Source organism: Pseudorasbora parva, chromosome 5 (genome assembly GCF_024679245.1).
Source record: "Pseudorasbora parva isolate DD20220531a chromosome 5, ASM2467924v1, whole genome shotgun sequence".
In the NCBI taxonomy this organism is placed as follows: Eukaryota; Metazoa; Chordata; class Actinopteri; order Cypriniformes; family Gobionidae; genus Pseudorasbora; species Pseudorasbora parva.
In genome coordinates this window covers 3,282,437-3,301,101 of record NC_090176.1, presented here as the reverse complement: position 1 = coordinate 3,301,101, position 18,665 = coordinate 3,282,437, and the positions used below count along the sequence as shown (strand labels likewise).

General features: G+C 38.8%; 1 protein-coding gene across 1 annotated transcript; it reads left to right on the top strand.

Moving 5' to 3' along the window:
- The first annotated feature begins 286 nt into the window (after positions 1-286).
- Positions 287-17,492, top strand: actr5 (actin related protein 5). The gene is made up of 9 exons (XM_067443067.1): positions 287-759; positions 3,561-3,793; positions 6,509-6,678; positions 7,652-7,869; positions 9,020-9,157; positions 10,741-10,848; positions 10,975-11,114; positions 13,670-13,802; positions 15,150-17,492. Exons 1-9 carry the CDS (start codon positions 388-390, stop codon positions 15,429-15,431), a joined length of 1,794 nt encoding a protein of 597 aa, XP_067299168.1. The 5' UTR covers positions 287-387; the 3' UTR covers positions 15,432-17,492.
- Positions 17,493-18,665: the final 1,173 nt, after the last annotated feature.

Below are 18,665 nucleotides of genomic sequence, written 5' to 3'. Positions count from 1 at the left end.
TAAATCGTAGAAAGAGTTTTTTGATCAAAATAAAGCACTTTTCCCTCTGTACACTTCTGTGGTGCTTGGCATCCAATTTAATTAATTAAAAAAATATATTGCCAGATGGATTGATGGCTAAATGAGGTGTAATTGTTCAAATAACACATGGTTTGATTTTAAAATATTAAGAAACTATAACCCTAAAGTGTTTTTCACATGTAATATTTCTGAAAAGACTATAGGGACAGAAAAATGGACATTTCCATAGAATGATCCGAGAAGCTCCTTCTGTTTGTCATTCCGAGCGACAGATGTCGATAGTGAGCAGACACACAACAACACAGACGATCATCTATGGTGAGGAAGAAGACACAGAGTTGACGCTCGTATGTGTTGTTCAACACCATGAGTAATAATCGCAATGTTTACACGTTTGAGGATTATAAATGCACGCCGGACCCTGTGTTCGCGGTGGAGAGGGAATGTCTGGAGCCGTGTCCGGCGCCGATAGTGGTGGATAACGGCTCGTTCCAGTGCCGCGCGGGCTGGGCGAGCGGGGCGTCACAGCTGGATCAGCCGCGGCTCGTGTTCAGATCAGCGGCTGCTCGCAGCAGAGGAGCCGCGCGAAGTGACGCGCATGTGGGGAACGACATCCCGAGCCTGGAGCCGCTGCGCTGGACCCTCAAGAGCGCGTTTGACCGCAACTCCGTGGTCAACTTTGACATTCAGGAGCTCATCTTCGACTACATCTTCATGCACCTCGGAATAAACAGCCAGGTAATGATGATTACAAATCATCCTGTACTGGGGGTGACAGGTCAGGTGTGTCTTGACCTGCCTGTCCAATGGTGTGTTTCAAGAGATTACACTACTGTGCTCATGGTGAATGACTGCATCAGCAGACAGAGAGTAGATAACAGTTACCAATGCTATATCAGGTCATGTGCAACACACTTTATTCCCTCCATAATAGCAAAACAACGTCTGTGAACCACACAAGAAGAGCTTTGCGCTCCATGCATTGTTTAAGCTGTGCCTTCCTGCTTGAACTTAACTCTGTACATGATACACACACACACACACACACACACACGCACACACACACACACACACACACACACACACACACACACACACACACAGTACAGGGCAAAAAATTTGACACATTACTATGTTTTTGAAAGAAGTTTCTCGTGCTCATCAAGCCTGCATTTATTTGATCAAAAATACAGAAAACAGTGTGATATTTTAATACAATTTAAAATAATTGGTTTTCAACTTATTATACTTTAAATTATCATTTATTTCTGTGATCAAAGCTGAATTTTCAGGATTATTCCTCCAGTCTTCAGTGTCACATCCTTCAAAAATCATTCTACTATGAGGATTCATTTTCAAAGTTGGGAACAGTTCTGCTGATTAATATTTTTCCATAACCTCTGATACTTTTTTATAATACTTTGATGAATAAAAAAATAAAAAAATAAATAAAAAAAGAAGCAAGTGTTTTAAAAATAGAGACCTGTTGTAACGACAATACACACTACTGGTCAGTCATTTGGGGTCAGTCTTTTTTTTAATAGTTCAATAATTTTATTCAGGAAGGATGTGTTAAATTGATAAAAAATTATAGTAAAGGAGATTTATATTATTTGAAAATGTTTTATTTTGAATAAATGTTGTTCTTTTGAACCTTTTATTCATCAGATATATTAATCAGCAGAACGGTCTCCAACACACATAATGAATCCTCATCTGAGAATGATTTCTGAAGGATCATGATCACTGAAGACTGGAGGAATGATCCTGGAAATACAGCTCTGATCACAGAAATAAATGATCATTTAAAGTATAATAAGTTGAAAACCAAATATGTTAAATTGTAATATCACAATATTTAAAAAAACATGCTGTATTTTTGATCAAATAAATGCAGGCTTGATGAGCAGAAGAAACTTCTTTCAAAAACATTACAAATAGTAATGTCCAAACTTTTGGCCTGTACTGTGCATACATACAAACGTGTGTGTGTGTGTGTGTGTGTGTGTGTGTGTGTGTGTGTGTGTGTGTGTGTATGCATCATGTGCAGAGTTGAGTTCAGCAGGAAGGCACAGCTCTTTCTTTTTTTTTAAATACACAAGTAAGTCAAGACACATGTGACCTATGTAAGCCCCAGTACAAAATGACTTGTTTCCTTTCCCAGATCTTCTCAATAAAAAGCAGGTGAGATTAATCCGAAATGTCTGTGCGTTAGTACTTTGTGTTCCTCGTGGTATGCCTTAATTCAGCCCAACATTTACTCTCTTTTTGCAGAACATTTAGTTGCAGGCTGAATACCACAGACAAATATAATTAGGTAATTTTTATCTGTAATATTATGGTAATATACCAACTGACAGGGTTCCTTGTATAGTTTACAAGAATAAGTGAAATAGTTACGGCTGCTCTCTAATGGACGACTAAAAAATTGTGTTCGACGGTTAGTCTCAGAAATTCGCAGGCCCATTCACTTGCATTAAACTAAGTCATTTAAAATAAGTCATTTTCTACCTAAAAATGAACCTAAACTCAGTGTATACTTGCCTCACATACAGGAGAAATATATATCTGTAGATTGAAATGTCTACTTTTAAATAACCCAATTCAAATGAAAAGCAAATATTCTCAGATTATGTAATCTGTATGAAACTGCAGAGATGAGTTAACATTGTCGACTTCATCTCTGCAGCCCAAAACACAGAAACATTATCAATACATCATTTAATGGGCAGACAATCTCCTTGTGTTTCCTGACACATTCATAATCACGTTTGCCGGTGCGTTGTGGCTTTATGCATGCGCTGGAGTGCTGATTAGACTATGCTTTATATACAGGCATTTAAATGCTCATTATTATGATTTATGGCTTATTAATATAAACGCATGATTAGTCGACTAATGGCTTAAATGAACGACTACTAGTCGACTAGAAATATCGAATATGGCAAGCTCTTTTGACTTCTCATTCCCAGGATATGAATTCTTGATATTATCAAATAAACTTAGTGAAAATTCACTAGTGAAAATACAATTACTGATATCAAGAATTCATATCCTGTGAATGAATAAGTCAAACGGCTTGCCATAGGTTCCTGGTGTAGTTTAGAGAAATAAGTTAAATAGTGAGAGCGAAAAGCCCAAACGAATGATTTATCAAGTAGAGTTAATCTCCTGCTTAAGTTGTTAAGATGTGCAATGCACACATGTCTGTTGAAAGCTGATTGTAGTTTGTTTCATGACCCCTTAAATACTTGGTGGAAGGTTTGGACCGTGAACTCAAACACCAAGCCAAAAGTGGGAACACAGAAGAAAAATCGTATTACTAATTTCTTTTCTTCTTAGTTTTTTACTTGTATTGAAGTATTGAAGTTGTATTGAAGCCTGTGGTCATTTTTAAATGTGCTTTATAAATAAAACCTGAAGTTAAAACTGACTTGAACAGAAGAAAAATCCAAGAGGATGGGATTGTGCTGCCTGTTCGCTGCAGGATTAATGTGCAGCGGTTCTGGTTGGGTAAATCTGGTCTGTGTCCTCCTCAGGGTCAGGTGGATCACCCCGTGGTCGTCACCGAGCCGCCCTGTAACCCGCTGCACTGCAGACAGATGATGTCGGAGCTGCTCTTCGAGTGCTATGGGGTCCCTCGGGTGGCCTACGGCGTGGACAGTTTGTTCAGCTTCTACTGTAACCGTGATGGGGCCGATCCGGCCTCCACAGGTCTGGTGGTGTCATCAGGCTATCACTGCTCACACGTGCTGCCCGTCATCAACGGCAGGTATCACAGCACTGGCTCATGTTAAAGTACTTTTGTGTCTTATGATAACAGTCTCAGCTTTCAAACTGGTGGTGCTAATGGAAAAGTGTGCCGTTTTACGTTTCTAACTCCCACTTGTTGGAGAAGAAATGAGTAGGGCTGCAACAACAAATCGAGAATTAAAATCATCGACAACGGATGTCAAATTACAGCACTCAAATAACACATTTATATTCGGGCTGCACGATTTGGGGAAACTATCTAATTGTGATTTTTACAAATGAAAAAAGTGTGTATATAACGTGTTGTGTTTATATATTAACATGACTTATAATAATTATTATGATTATAATTATTTCTAAAAAGAAATTTCATGAAAAATTACTTTTACAATAACATTTTTATTATTAAAAATAGAGTATTGAAAAATAAATATAACAAAATAATTATAATTATATTTTACAGAACTTTTTAACTGGGTTACCTGTTAATATGCAGACAGCCTATGACTCAATATCATTAGAAAGGTCTAAGAACTTAATGTAAAAAAAAATATATGATACAAATCTGTGCTTTTTATCTGTGATATCAATTTCTTAAAGTCAATGTCTTTAATATGAAATATGAGCCTCTTGTGCATCCACTGTGGGGGAAAAAACTCCTGTACATTGAAGAAAAACATGGATTGTCGTACATATATTTAGAGAGAAGTATTATTTGTCTTATTTGTTACCCCAAAGTTTAATTCATTCTGGAAGCCAGACAGCGCCCTCGAGCAGAAACTCACATTTGCCTCAGAGAAGTAATCATTTTCAGGAAACCCCTAATGTAAAACTTTGATTAAACATGAAGACAATACACACATGACCGCGACAAGATATGATTTATTTGAGTTTCTTCAAGCCTTATTAATAAAGTATGCAGTGCTGATTGACGTAGAGAGGTTTGATGTGTGTTGTTTTTTCAAACGCACAAGTGACTTAAACTCGCAGTCTTTCAGGCGGTGCAGCGTTTACTCCTGATCACAGAGCCGCTCTTCACTGACACACTGGGCATATATTTATTTTATTAAAATCAAAGCCTTTTTATAATCGCACACAAACCAAATCGTGATTGCGCTTCGATTAATTGTGCATCCCTAATTTCTAGGGCTGTGCGATATGGACAAAAACAATCACAATTTCTTGATTTTTTTTTTTCTTTCCGATTTCGATTTTAATCACGATTTTGACACAAACAAACATGCTTTACAGTTATAATATAATACGGGAATTGAAGATCAGATTTGTATTCATTTTGCGGAGGTGTAAGGTGTAAGACAACCTGCATGTTTTTTTTATTTTTATTGGTTTAGATTGTGTAACCCGTTTTGTTTGCGAGAGCCGCAATATTGAGTCAGCCGTCTCTGGGTTGAGCCGGTTTCTTCTCGCCTCTGACACGACCTGCGGAGCTGAATGTGCATCACTGCTGCACTTATGCTGGATCGCAGAGGATCCTCCTGGCCAATGGATTTCATAGTAAATTGTGTCTAGTAGGCTACTCTACAAATTACAAAGGTTTAATTGGCATCTTGATTTCAAACGACCCGACCGATCGCGACCTGAATATCATAAAAACATTTTTGGATGACTCCGCGGGTGACTGCTGGAACTCGCTTATTTTGGATCAATCCGCGCATCACTGATTAATGTCGGTAATCAAAACAACAACAAAAAAACTGACTAAAGTACAAAATTGGTAAGTTTGTGTATATCCCAGCACCGCAATAGCATTTTAATGGAAGGATAGGCGTGTTATCCATTCGAAGAATGAAATGTTTGAATTTGCATGGTGGTAACTCAAAGGTTTTTTCTTTTTCGTTATTTTGGCTTTGAATTTCGATTTTCGATCAGTTTCGATGAACTGAATTTAGAAACAAAATAACCAAACTGAATTATTAAAGCTACTGCGGGAAAGATACATGATCAGAGAGCCCAAAACATCAGGATTCTTCAGTTTAAGCTTCAAGCTAATGCATTATTAGCGCTATGTTTAACGCAGCTTTGACAGATGTGCTGTTTAATGTGTGATGTGTGTTTCCTCAGAGCAAAATGTTAATTTCACAGGTTATATCCTTATCTGTGAGCGTTCAAAATTCAAACCATTGCAAAAAGGCACATCCTGCGTTAAACTTCAGACTCTACTAAAAAAGCGACAGTGCGTCAAGATTGCACGCAGTCGAGAGGGAGTCATCTTTTTATGACAGCCACCATTTAAATGTTTATATTTCATATAACTTTATTATTTTAAGAAAAACATTGAGTGTAATTTACGTGTTTAATTTAAGTGTAATTTAATTCAGAGATTTGTTTTCCTCGAGAAAATATGCCATGTTGTATTATTGTACATATCCAAAAATTGTATGCTGTATATATCCAAAATAATCGAAATTTGTGTCAACACCCAGCCCTAGTATTTCCCAATTTCATTGAATTTTTCGTTGTTACGCTATACTCTAGGATATTTTCCGCAATAGTATCTAGCTGATAAGTGTTAACGTACATTAATGAAGATTTGAGACTTCATAATTGTAAATTTAACATAAAACTCATAAAACACCGGTGTGCATGCACTTGTAGAAAATGTGTTCAAATTTTAAAGGCATGGCGCGGAGCTGAGCTTCTCGTCCAGTGTCTGACCCCCCTTTAGTCTGAACAGATGCTTTGATGATTTTGAAATGATTGGTTTGATTTGCAGGCTGGATGCTGTGAATTGTAAGCGTGTGAATCTGGGTGGAGGTCAGGCCGCGTCATATCTTCAGAGACTTCTGCAGCTGAAATACCCCGCCAACCAGACCGCCATCACTCTGAGCCGCATGGAGGAGCTTCTGCACCAGCACAGCTACGTCGCTCTGGACTACCAGCAGGGTAAAACACACACCGGCATCACAGACATGGACCTTTAGTGTGTGACAGGACACAACCCAGGCACATTTCTGCCGTTCATTAGAAGAAAACATTTCAACCGTTTAAATGTTAACATTTCAATAACAAATTGGAATAGAAAAAACCTAATTATATCATTGAAGAGTTGATAAAAAACTGGAAGATAGCAAGATAATCATTTGTAAACAATACATAGGTCGACACTGGATTTGCAGACATATTAAGATTTAAAAAAAACACAACGCTGTCATATTGATTATGTGTACGTGTCTAACAAAACATACCTTATCGCTGTCACCGGCTGGAGAATCCTTTATTTGTTGGTTTATCGCGATTCGGGTTCTGACTCCCAGGCCTCGCAAAGCCCAATGTCCCAGGTCTGTGTTTTCCAGACGGCTACCAAAACGTTAGCAGATCGGCAGGCCGGTGAATCTTAAATAGTGAAATAATTTGTGTGCATGTGGTTTGCACTAATATACAACGATTGGACGGGCCAAGTAATAAAATAAATAAATAATCGTGGGTGGATGAGAGAAAAATCATTGTGTTTGTTTGATAAAGACGTTTGCGAGCCCTGTCAGAGAATTATTCCGGTTGCCGCTTTCAAAACAATCCCTCATGGAGACTGACCGGAGCTGAAGCTCATTAAATATGCAAATCTTATCCAATCGTAGCCGTGGGCGTTTACTTCCAAGTCTCCAGTGACACGCCCATCAAAACCCAGCGTTCAGGAGAGAGCCTCAAAACCAGTGGAGAAATAATAGTAATAGTAATAGCCTATTACTTGCAAATGTCATAAGCTGACCTAAGAGAACAGTATAACATTTTTTAAAAAGCCAGTTCATGACACCTTTAAATGTTTGTAGACATCTCTTGTGTATTTTGGTGTTGATTTGTTAAATTCATTTGATTACGTGATTAGCATACTTTTGTTTGCTTTCATAAACTGTGGCAGAGCTGGATAACTGGCGCAGTCCAAACTTCTACGAGAAGGAGGTGCACCGCGTACAGCTACCGTTCTCAGGGCGGGCGGTGGGCGTTTGCGTGAGCGCCGAGGAGAGGAACGAGAGGAAAGCACAGCAGCTCCGCCGACTGCAGGAAATCAACAGCCGCCGCAGAGAAGAGAAGCTGCAGGAAGACCAGAAGCGGCTGGAGATGCTTCTGTCTGTGCAGGTACACATGTCTACACCAAGCGGCTCCTCCCGCGGTCTCTCAAAGCCAATACGGAAGTAATGTAAACTGCAATTCCTCGACTGGCCACTAGTCGACTGGCCACATTACGTTTGAGTTTGGAAAAATGACATCGTAGGCAACTGCTGCAAAGGGAATTAAGTTGCGCTAGACATAAATATTAAAATTATATTCTTTGCCAAAATCTAAAGCCAAAATCTAAAATAAAATCACATTATCACAATCTAGTGTAAAGTATAACCAGGCTATGTTTGACTGTTTAGTTCTGTCCTCCGTCCGTCATCACTCATTAGGGCTGTCGTTTTGTCTCTCTCTCTCTCTCTCTCTCTCTCTCTCTCTCTCTCTCTCTCTCTCTCTCTCTCTCTCTCTCTCTCTCTCTCTCTCTCCCCCCCCCCCTCTCTCTCTCTCTCTCTCTCTCTCTCTCTCTCTCTCTCTCTCTCTCGTGTCACGTGTATTTTCAAAATTCAGCCCCGGGGCCCGTTTAATACTGGGTTTCGGTACCCATCCCTAATCAAAACGCCGCGAATCCAACGCATTCGTGCAGCTCTCCATGATTTGTATAGACAGATATTACAATCGAGCAGCTGTTAGCTTGATTAGCTGCTATTTAAAAAAGGCAGTCACCGGTTTGTGTTAGCCCCGCCTCGAGCCGCTAATGCAAGCGGTTCTTACTTATAGACCAGCAATGTTTTGGTTTGCTTTAGGTATGGAAATACAAAGAATCGATTTAAAACTAGGCTCTGGCTCTGAACCAGCAACAGCACTGCCTTGGTGGAAAAGGGGTAATTAAGCCCCATGTTAAAATGCCCAACTTGTGTTTACAGTCTGGTACAAATTATGGGTTTGGCCTATGAGGGGGTGAATTTTTTTACAACTCATTCGTTTACATTATATAAAGCCTTAAAGTTTGCATAATTAAGGGAGTGGTTACTTTGAGTGACAAGGAGTGACTCGCGATGATGCGTTGCTAAGATGGCGACGCCCAGCTTTACGCTTCAGAGCTGCTCATCAGAATCCTATGGGTTACGTCACGGACACTACGTCCATATTTTTTTACAGTCTATAGTTTACAGTCAGAGAGAGCAACCGCTGCGGTCCAGCCGACTCTCACTAACTGTCCTGTTCCCGTCAGGAGCTGCTGGAGGACGGGTCTCTGGAGCTGTTTCACAGGAGTCTGGTGGAGCTCAACATGGACTCGGCTGAGGAGCTTCAGTCCTACATCCATAAACTCAGCATGAGTGTGGAGCAGCACAGGCTCATGAAGGCTGAGGTGGGTGGGCGCAGGCGGGCTTTTATTTCATCTCACCTTTGATTAATCTGTTAGCCCACACCAGTGTTACCGGTGAAAGTAATGGGCCGATCCGTTTGAAAGAACACTTAAAATATGAAGTCAAATCCCATTCTGAATGCCACTAAAAATAGATCACATTACTTACATGCGAATGCTTGCCTTGTATTATGATGATTGTACTAAACTTGAGCGTTCACTTAAGCACGTTCATTAGCCAGGCCATATAGACATATTGATTCAAATCAACTGAGTAAATATAGACAGAGCACGATCAATAAGTCAAATCTAATAGCCTATTATGAACAGATTTCCTCAAATAAAAGTTAGTCCACATATGTTTCACGTTACTACAGCAAATACTTGTGTGTCCAGAATGCGCTTCTCATGTATGAAAAGTAACTGCACATATGAGGGGCGACAAAATCGCAAAAAAAGCTTGTAGTGAACAGACAACTATTCATTATTTGACCGTATTTTCATATCTTTAGGATGTTGATATAGCAACCGTTCAAGTTCATGTTTCTCCTTTAAAACGATATAAAATATTACACTGTATTTTCCCTCATAACTGATATTATAACACGCCTAAGCAAATCGTTATACTAGTTTGACATGACGTGGAAGAAAACGGAAACGTTTTGTGCAAGCTTTTCAAAATCCTCCCTCACTCGAGTGGAGTAAATTAATTGATTTGCCTTTGCTGCAGATATACACTTTTCAAAATAATATATTAATTTCAAGATATAACATGATATAAATATATTAACATGATGGTAAGTAAACAGCCTTAAAAAAAAAAAGAAGCAAAACATTAAATGTGCAAAAAAATTAAATGACTAGTATTTTCCATCGTCTAGTAGCAATGCTAACATTGTCGGCTAGTCTCGCGCATCCCTAGCTCAGTGTCACAACAGTAGGTGTAGGTAAAAACAGAAACCGAGAAGCTTCAAATGTCAAGTGTCTAGTTTAAAATAAGACCAGATTTATGAATATAAACCATAGGGTTTAAGAGCTGCAGACATTATTATTATTAAAACATGATTTCAGTAATCATCTAAACAAAAAAAGTCTTTTGTACAGTTAAACATGCTTGTATGTCCTCAGCTTTAAGACCTGTTCACATTGAATGTGAATATTCAGTGCATAGAAGCATTTGTTGAATAAGTTTTCAACAAATATCATCCTATTCGCACTGGCTGCAAACATTTCCACTCTGCCAATATGGCATTTCTGCAAAGAAACTAAATGAGACATCAGGAAAAATGAAAGGCAGTATGAGACTAATGTCATGTATAAATGTTGTGTTTAATTTGTGTATTTGAACGAATGCTTCATAATTATCTGTATATTCCTATGTCTTTCTTTTGACTTTGGTGTGACTAACTATTGGGATCATTTAGAAAAACATTAAAAAAAGGCTTGTGACTTGTGAATTTACTTTTTCTTTTATCTTGCACAAAAAACGTTGTTTCTTGTTACTCAGCATCAAAGAAAACGTGAAAGGAATTATAAAGGCTTGCCATGATCCCTTTTAAAGATGAAAATGGCCTTTTGTGCTTTAGTTACTGAATCAGCCAGCAGAGGTGGAGCCGCCCGCTGATGAAGGGAATGAGATGGAGCCAGATTTAAACGAGAGCGATGAGCTCAGCAAAACTCCCAGTGCCAACCAGGTAATCATGAGGAACATCACTGAATGGCGTCTTTCACAGTCTGTTACTCTTCATAAACGCATCAAGACTCGTAGCACTCGTGTTCTTATATCCTCTGCTCTTGATTTAACTCTTTCTTTGTGATAGCCGATGTTTAACCTGGCCGAGTATCATCAGCTGTTTGTGGGCACGGAGCGGCTGCGCGTGCCGGAGATCTTATTCCAGCCGTCCCTGATCGGAGAGGAGCAGATGGGCCTGATGGAGACCCTGCAGTTTGTTCTGGAGCAGTGAGTGACCAAATAAACTGACTCTTTGTTTTACTTCCTGTAGATATCCAATAAATTTATCCAATAAATTTTTCCTCCCTGTTTTAATTTAATCACTATAAAGCTCAGTTTAATCACTATAAAGCTCCCTGGAAGAAGAGATTTATATCTCAATGGGACTATCCTGGTAAAAAAAAATAAAGGATATCACCGTAAATTTTACATATTTACACCTAGCAACTAGGGTTGGGTACTGAACTACTAAATTATGTTGGTACTACTGAGTACCGATTCACATTAAATGAATCTGTGCCACATTTCAGCACCAGAGAACGCATCTCGTGATATAGACTAGTGTCTGTGAATATTAAACTGCAGAAAGACTATTTAAATACGAATCCTGCGTGTGTTAATTAATGGCACAGACACGTGGTTTAATTTACCTCACACACAGAGAATTGTGCGTGACTATCGCGTTTCCATCTCATATGAGGACATGAACGCATGAACTTCATCTCCAGAGCCGCTCTGAGAGTCACTTCATCAGTGTTTACCGTTTAATTTGAGAAAAACTACTGTAATTTACACACAGAAATCCAAAGGTCTTCGCAGCAACCCGTCAAAATAAAAGCTTGGTTTAATTAGACAAATATATGACTGTTGTACAGTAGAGTTTAGATACGTCTCAATGTAATAATAATACTAACACTAATATTCCAATAAATTTTTCCTCCCTGTTTTAATTTAATCACTATAAAGCTCAGTTTGTTTGACAGGAAGGTTTAAGTAAATTAAAAGAGAAAATAATCTTTTAAGTCACAACTGAATTTGTGGGAAAAGTGGTTATTTTAATGAATTCAGTTAATTAAGTAGCTAGTATTTAATAGTAAATATTACAGTGAACAAACATCACAGACAGCGACAGAGGCAGCTCTGGCACAATGTCAATAACACTTCTAGAAATGACTCAAAGTTTCTGCAGTTATTGAGGGAAATATCCCAATCCCTAAAGTACCGAAAAAAAGTTACCTTTGGGTAACGGCACCACATTTCAAGTACCTGTAAAATGTAAACTTTACCCAACCCTACATGCAACTAGGGCTGAATCAATTTTCATTTTAATTTCTAATGATCGATCCGTAACTCAGAGGATCGATTTAATAATAGGCCTACATTGAATTTTAATTTGCGGCGTCATAGAATTCACGCATGCGCACGAGGTGGAAGGACATTAGCACAACGAACATGGCAGCTTTGTAAGCCCCTTTTTTGTAAGTCGCTTTGGATAAAAGCGTCTGCTAAATGATTAAATGTAAATGTAAATGTAGCTTTGAAAACTCCAGAAACGCCGCGGACAGAGAATACTGGCTGGCGTTTTCAATTGTTTTCAATGAGAGCGCCGGGTTTTAAGAACGCCTGGAGCGCTCATCAATGTCACCCTTCACCCAGCCGTCCAATCACAGTAGAGGAGGGGCGGGACAAATACAACACAGACCAACTTCCACATTCTGCGTGTCGTCATCAGATGACAACAAGCAATAACGAAATAAAATGACTTAAAACAAATGCCAGAGCAAATACTTTACATTGTATCTGTAATTTCATATAGAATCAATACAGGAACAAACTACCTGTGAAATTGGAAAGACCTGCAACTCATTTTATTATTGAGAGGAAAGCGTGCACCACATGTTTACATATTCATGAATTATAATAATAAAACTTGATTGTGAACAGTCATGAAGAGTGTGTCAGTAAATGATGCATGTCTCTTGAACCCTTAACTCTTTCCCCGTCAGCGTTTAAAAAAAAAGAGTTGCCAGCCACCGCTAGGGTTTTTGACCATTTTCACAAAAATTGGATAGCCCATAGAATATTTTGTGGTATGAATATTTGAGCATGCAATATATCAAAATAAATACCCTCTACTTTTAAACAAACAAACAAAAAAAAAGTTTTATTCTAGCTTCATGCATTCCTTTATCAACACTTGAATTTAATAAGCTTAATTAAAAAAAGCAACATTTTGAACAAAAAATCACATGTTTGTGAAAGACTATCCAGATCAGATTCAGAGATGATCAAACACAGATGGAGGAGATCGAGTTCATCAACACCTCTAATGCTTACACAGTCCTGTAGCTCATCCTGGGTCCAAATCTCATTCAGTAACATCAGATCGTTTTGATTATATATGATGTTTAATGTTGATGATCATGTTATTTTACATATGCATATGATTGCATACGATCGCTTGTTTTACTGCGTCTTCCTCACGTGTTTTGATCAGGAAATTCAGTACTCATTCCGAAGATGCGCCCCCTAGTGTCTAACAGTGAAAACACAGAAACCCGGAAAATTCTGTGTTTGGCGGGGAAAGAGTTAATATATCACAGTATAGGCTGTGAGTTCAGTTTGAATCAGACAGAACTGAACAATGTTAATGTCAGTGATGTAGTCAGTTGTGAGCACCACAATGGCTCTGAATTATCTGATTCAATTCAAAACTCTCATCTCGTGAGCAATTTCATTGTTTGGGGAATCTTAAAAAGATGTGTGTGTTTGTGTGTGTGTAGGTACCCGCCAGAACAGCAGGAGGCGCTGGTGAAGAATGTGTTCTTGACTGGAGGAAACCTGCAGTATCCTGGCCTGAAAGAACGAGTGCAGAGAGACCTGCTCGCCATCAGACCCTTCCAGTCACACTTTAAGGTCTGATTATCAATCACTTCAATCATTCTACATGACAGGACCAGAGCTGGACAAAGTACACAACTTCATTACTTGAGTAAAAGTAACAGTACTATTGGTCATATATTACTCTGTTACAAGTGAAAGTTGTAAAAACAGATTTTTACTTAAGTAAAAGTAAAGAAGTATTTGTTTTCAAAAATACTTAACTATTAAAAGTAAATTTCCTTCTTAATGTCAACGCATTATTTTATTATTGTCGTATAAATGCACATTATGCCATCATGGTTTAAGTCAGTCAGGGATGCTCCATCTGACACACTAGCATACGACTTAAACTCATTTAAATACTTGTAGAAAAGTTACAAAGCTCTTTATAAAGCTGCTGTCACTTTAATGCACGGATCCAATACACTGATACACATCTGATATTCTCACACTGTTCACCTTCACTGAAGACATACTCGACTAAATGAACATTTGGACATCCGTCTTCTTCCATTTTGCTCTAAACTATAAATCAGTGTTTAATAAATGCTGTGAAATCATTGAACTTCACGAGACTCTACAAGAGTGATTCCTGAAAGGCTTTCTGCAAAAACCCAAACACCTTTAAAAGAAGAAAAAAATTATCCACTGACTTTCAGAGCTGCGACAGAAACGACTTTCGACTTCGAGGACCTTGATAGAAATATAGTGGAGTAAAAAGTACGATATTTGTCTTTCAGATGGAGTGAAGTTAAAGTCTTAAGTTTCCAGTAAAAATAATACTCAAGTAAAGTACAGACACTCAAAAAGTGAACTTATTAAGTACAGGACTCAAGTAAATGCACTTAGTTACTGTCCAGCTCTGCATAGGGCAATGGGAATATGAGGTGAAATCATTGGGGAATACCATACCATTTTTTATTTGAAATAAAATTATTAACATAAGAGTTAATAATAAAAAAAGCTAACACTTTACGGTAAGGTTTCATTAGTTAACATTAGTTAATGTATTAACTAACATGAACTAACCATGAACAGGTCATGTGTTACTGTATTTGTAAATCTTTGTTAACATTAGTTAATAAAAATACAGCTGTTCATGATTTGTTCATGTTAGTTCACACTGCATTAACTAATGTTAATGTTAACACGATTTTAATAATACATTAGTAAATGTTGAAATTAACATTAACAAAGATACTGTAAATAAATACTTTATAAGTGCAGTTAATTATTAGTTCATGTTATCTAATGTAGTTAACTAATGAACCTTATTGTAAAGTGTTACCAAAAATAAAAAGTGGAATACTCTGGGACGGTGTTCATCACGGAGAAGAACTGATAGAAACATTAAAGGCTGATGTGTGTTGTGTCCGGCAGGTGTCTCTGGCGAGCCGGCCGGCTCTGGACGCCTGGTTCGGGGCTTGTGAGTGGGCACTCAGGAACCCAGCTGAAGGTCAGGGCTGGATCAGCCGGCAGGATTATGAGGAGAACGGAGGGGAATATCTGAGAGAACACTGTGCTTCAAACACCTTCATTCCCATGAAACTCCATAAACCGACAGCAGCCACGAAACACACAGTGATGGGAAAACTGGCGACAGACACGAGCCTTCCTGACACCGTCAGCAATGACAACGACAACGACATCTCCATGACTTAGACTTGTGTAGTCTCGATTGATGACAGACTGGACTGTTGATACCACAGCATTCACAACATTTTTACTCATCAGTTTGTACAGTTGACATGTATATTTGACAATACTATCAGTGACCAAATGTGTTTATTTTTTTAGTGTGCAAGTGTACAGATTAAAGCTGGGTTCACACTGTAATTTTGGCTGTGTGAGATAAGTGTTGAGAATCCTGAAGTTTCCTCTGATCCCAGACACAAATCTGTAGTCTTTGATCATGACATGAGTTTGACATGTTCAACAACAGCAGAGTAATGACCCTTGTGATCAAATTTCTTCTCCGATAAAATTCTGCCAATGACTAAAGATTTGATGCAGAGTCCTATAGTGTGAGTTCTCCTACGACAACCGTCAAATCACAAACTAATAGGAGTGCAGAATCTTATAGCGCATTAGTGCAGCTTTTTTCTTTTCAAGACGAGCTTTGATCAGCTAGGGAGTTTTTTTGTTTGTTTATTAGCCACCTTTTCAATCCAAAAGCAAGTCTTTGCATGCATCCGTTTTGAATGTCTATTCAGACGGGATTAGTTAAACATGGAGAGGTGTGGTGAAGTAATAATTACCAGAGCTTCTCAGTGATTTTAGTCCCGTCTGAATGTGCCATCTCAGTAATCATTACGGACAAAAACCCTATTCGGACGGTAATATTTTCTCGTTGGGTCATAAGGTATTTTCATCATTTACAGGGGCAAGTCAGTGATTTTATTTTCATCTGAATCCAGAATGTCAGTGTTTTTCTCCCACCACCTGCGTAAAACTCCCCGGCCGAATTACTTTCTGTCTTTAGACAAACACCAAAGCCGTGTGGTGATTTAATTGCCGCCTGAATCCACATCTCTGCATTTTCAAGAAGAGATCGCTTCAAAATTCACTGTTTATATAATTTTTGACCCCTGCAGAGCCCCATATTGGTGCATTTTAAAGATCTAGAGGGAATGCATCAGTGGCGGCTACTGGTCTGTCAGAGAGGGGAAGCTCATTTTCCGCCTGCATTTAAAAAAAATGTCTATTTATTTAAAAGTAAATTCTGCCCTACGTTCCTTTTCAAGAAAATGGTCTGTGACCCTGTCGTACCAACTAGGAGTCTATTGAAGTGACTTGACCAGTGTCCTCTCAATGGCCAGCAGAGCTTTAAAATATTAAACTCTGTAAAACTGAAACAAGGAATGTGGTGTATAATTGTGTGAAATGTATGATGAAAATCAAGCAATTTCGCCAAGCAAATATCAAAGAAATAGGTTGCAGCAGTTTTTATTTCGACTGAACTTGAGAAATCCGCGATGGGACTGAGCGAGCGCGAATAGGCTAGCTTCAGTGATTCCTTATAGTACAGAATCGCTGTCAGTCAAAAGGAGATGCAGTCTTTCGGCAGACCCTCCAATCATCACGCAGAAGCTCGGAGTCCGGGCCAGCCCACTCCCCATTCACCCCCGAGAGACGCTGAGCATTCGTGGGCGGGACATAATCGCAGCATTTATCCAATGACCGTCTAGTTTCTAAGCGCTGAAAAAAACCGTTCAAAGCAGCCCCATTGAAGTCAATGGACGCTGGGCTTCAATAGGGAAATGCACTGTGACCCTGCGGGAATGTATGAGAAGGAAATCGAGTCAGCCGACCTGCTATATTTAACTGATTCTGAACGAACTCGTCTTTGAGATGAACGTTTTCTAATGCATTTTTAGTCAATAAAATGTTAATACAATAGTACATATTTGACCATTAATTTTGTGACATTATAAGGGAAGCCGAGCTTCCCTTGCAGTCTTAAAGAAATCGCCACTGGAATGCATCGATGTCACTTTCCCGCTGTAACACGCCCCCTCAGCCGGGGCTGAGTGGCAGAAGAGCTGCTGCGTGACTGGAGTTAATGGAGGAGGACATTTTCGCCACTATGAATCAACGTCCATCCCACCACCATAATAGTAACAGTATAGTGACGTGGTACAAAATGTATAGAATCACAAACAGCAAATAAATAAACAAAATCATCCGTTTATCATCTGTTTAAATCATCTGTTTATTATTACACAAATATTGAAGTTGGGAAACATAAAAGTGTACAAACCCCTCCTGTAATTGCAGGCAGAAAGGAAAGTAGCACTTTAAAAGGCAGATATTTGATTCGTAACCCCCCAAAAATACAAAAATACACAGTCACATACGGCTTTGGAAACAAGCACTTGGAACTAGAACTATTAAATTGTATCTATCATTATTATCTATATCAATAACATTTTCCTTTTCTATTAAAAAGTGTATTACAGTAAAACAAAGCTTATTATCTAAGCTAATAACTATATAGCTAATGAAATTGACGCTTAAGATGAGTATATATCTACGAGAGAGCTTCGGTGAGAACTAAGCAAATATTTATATATTTAGAGATGAGTATATTATCCCCCTCTAATGCCAGTCCCCCACCTGTTCCCCATGCTCCTTCCCCCTAGACTTTAGTTCGGTATCAGCATTTTGTCCTCAAAGCGCCATAGAAATATCCTGAAGACTACAATCTCATAGGAAGGTCTTTAAATTTGTCTGTCATTCTATTACTCTTCTGAGATCCGCCTGTTCTGCTCTTCAGGGGGTCAGTAAAATGGTGCCTTAGGCATGCCCTATTTGCTTAGGCTAGAAAGCCAAAATGTTTTTTTTTCGTCATTCAAAGCAATAAATTGCTTGCAAATTGACTTTTTGTCCAACAAGTCCAGTTTATCCTGATGGATATGACAGACAGCAACATGGCTAAGTCTGTTTTGAGTCATTGTAGAGCGGAGCCAAGTCTTGAGCCTACGGAGGGCACTAAAACTTCTCTCTGCCTCAGAGGAAGAAACAGGGACTACCAAGAGCAACCTGACCAGGGTTTCCACTTGCCCAAATAATCCACGTACCTCTACAGGCAATCCACAAATGATCCCTGCAGCTTCTGCACTGTTACTAAATGAGTAGTTCAATCGGAACATAGAAAGCTGGACTGAAAGTGATTCTCTGTTCAACTCTGAATATTTATCAATCACTGGAGCATCAACCTCTCCACTCAGAAGTGTCTCTTCCAATTTTTGCAAAGTCAGCAAACCATCCTGGCTAAACCGCTCCGTGAACTGTGCATCTACAGTATCTAGGACTTCAAAGAATTCCACTCTGTAGTGGTCCTTCACAGATTTATGCTGATGAGCTTCAGCTCCTCCAGTGAAGAATTTTGGGGGT

What these genes read in the sequence shown, in the direction of transcription:
- actr5 (XM_067443067.1), top strand. Translation starts at nt 388, where the DNA reads ATGAGTAATAATCGCAATGTTTACACGTTTGAGGATTATAAATGCACG. An exon ending in CTGCCCGTCATCAACGGCAG is followed by an intron (nt 3,794 to 6,508) that starts GTATCACAGCAC and finishes TTTGATTTGCAG; the next exon opens with GCTGGATGCTGTGAATTGTA. An exon ending in AGATGCTTCTGTCTGTGCAG is followed by an intron (nt 7,870 to 9,019) that starts GTACACATGTCT and finishes TGTTCCCGTCAG; the next exon opens with GAGCTGCTGGAGGACGGGTC.